The 862-nt window shown below is 38.4% G+C and overlaps 1 protein-coding gene across 1 annotated transcript in view; it reads left to right on the plus strand.

Moving 5' to 3' along the window:
- Kdm5a (lysine demethylase 5A) overlaps positions 1-862 on the plus strand; it is a 71,068-nt gene that overhangs the window by 39,857 nt on the left and 30,349 nt on the right. Inside the window, exon 18 of the mRNA XM_031383220.1 lies at positions 554-668. Coding sequence (XP_031239080.1) covers positions 554-668 — 115 coding nt within the window. The remainder of the gene's footprint in view (positions 1-553; positions 669-862) is intronic.

Here is an 862-nt window from a genome sequence, read left to right on the forward strand (position 1 = left end):
AAAAAAAAAAAAAAAAAAAAGATTTTGGGGGACTGAAGAGATGGCTCCATGGTTAAGAGCACTGACTGTTCTTCCAGAGGACCCAGGTTTAGTTCCTAACATCCACATTCAGTTCCAAGAGATCTGATGCCCTCTGTCCTCCTTGAGCACTGCATTCATATGATACACAGACATATATGCAAGCAAAACATCCATACACAGAAAATAAAAATAGCTATAGTAAAACAAAACAGAATTTGGGATATATTTAGGCAGTTCAGTAGTCTAAAGCAGATCAAAACCCTATGTTCCCAGTGTGAGCCTCTTTAAGACACAAGACTTTCATTTTCTCGGTGGGCTTCATGTTCTACCATGGGAACTTACTTAATGTTTCAAATGTATAGTACTTATAGATTAGAAGGACTGTTACTGTTTCTTGATAATTACATCGGGGGAGGAATAGTCACCACTAGAATTCTAGGATTACGAAGGGTTTAATTCATAGGAGAGGAGGAGTCCTATTTGATATCAGATTGACTGTATTTTTCTATGTCTCAATATTATTTCATATCAGGCAGAGCTCAGATAGTGGGAAGACTCGGACCAAACTGACAGTAGAAGAATTGAAGGCCTTTGTCCAACAACTTGTTAGTCTTCCGTGTATCATCAGCCAAACTCGACAAGTAAAGGTGAAACATTCTTTTTTGTTTTGTTTATGAGCTTCTATTCCAAATTAGAATTGTATGTATAGACTAGTGCTAGGTTCTGGGTATTCCTCCCTATATATGCTATCTTAAGAAATCTTAAGGCTGGAAAGGTGGCTCAGTGGTTAAGAGCACTGACTGCTCTTCCAAAGGTCCTGAGTTCAAATCCCAGCAACCAC

The sequence above is a fragment of the Mastomys coucha genome, unplaced genomic scaffold (assembly GCF_008632895.1).
Source record: "Mastomys coucha isolate ucsf_1 unplaced genomic scaffold, UCSF_Mcou_1 pScaffold20, whole genome shotgun sequence".
NCBI lineage: Eukaryota > Metazoa > Chordata > Mammalia > Rodentia > Muridae > Mastomys > Mastomys coucha.